The 755-nt window shown below is 54.0% G+C and overlaps 1 protein-coding gene across 1 annotated transcript in view; it reads left to right on the top strand.

Annotated features, from left to right (window-relative positions):
• LOC103774460 (electroneutral sodium bicarbonate exchanger 1-like) overlaps nt 1–755 on the top strand; it is a 5,264-nt gene that overhangs the window by 3,700 nt on the left and 809 nt on the right. The window contains exons 12-13 of the mRNA XM_008941866.1: nt 304–478; nt 637–755. The exon at nt 637–755 is cut by the window's right edge and continues 14 nt beyond it. Of these exons, the coding sequence (XP_008940114.1) occupies nt 304–478; nt 637–755 (294 nt within the window). The remainder of the gene's footprint in view (nt 1–303; nt 479–636) is intronic.

The raw sequence follows: 755 nt of genomic DNA, 5'->3' as shown, positions 1-755 counted from the left end.
CACAGGCTTGCTGGGTTTGAGGTGGAAGCAGATAGGCTAAAGACCTCCAGAGGTAGAGCTCTGCTGCTTCTCCAAGCAAGGAAGTATTGCAATAACAGCGGGGTGGGCTCTCAGGTTAGGTCCTTCTTTTGGCTGGAGGGGCTTTCTAGTGTGTTTTGGTTTCTTCTGGAGAGCAAACGGGATGAAGGGGACAGCTTTGTTTTAGCAGGGAACGTTTCCCTCTGCTTCTGCTTGCCCTTCTGCAGCGAAGAAGAGTCAGTGTGTTGTTCCAGGAGAGCAGTCTCTATCTTTTCCTTTCTCCAGGCTCTTTGGAGGTTTCATCCAGGATGTGAAGCGGAAAGCCTCGTGGTACTGGAGCGACTTTCGGGATGGTTTCAGCCTGAAGTGCCTGGCATCCATCCTCTTCCTCTACTGTGCCTGCATGTCCCCTGTGGTCACCTTCGGGGGACTGCTGGGGGATGCAACCGAAGGCCGAATAGTGAGCACCTTTCTCTGTTGGCTGGCGGGGAGGGGGATCAAACTCCTGCAAGAGTCCTTGCTGCCGGGCATTTGCTTGCTTTGGTTTGTTTTGGGGCTCATTTGGTTCTTTCCCCCGAATGATCTGTTTCCTGCCTGCTGCCTCTCTTCCCTGGACAGAGCGTCATGGAGTCCCTGCTGGGTGCGTGCCTGTCGGGCGTGGTGTATTACCTCTTTGCTGGCCAGCCTCTCACCATCATCACCAGCACGGGACCTGTACTTATCTTTGAGAAGATCCT

This window comes from Merops nubicus, unplaced genomic scaffold (assembly GCF_000691845.1).
Source record: "Merops nubicus isolate BGI_N331 unplaced genomic scaffold, ASM69184v1 scaffold25186, whole genome shotgun sequence".
Lineage (NCBI taxonomy): Eukaryota > Metazoa > Chordata > Aves > Coraciiformes > Meropidae > Merops > Merops nubicus.
Note: the sequence above shows the minus strand (reverse complement) of the source record. Positions and strands in the feature narration are given on the sequence as shown.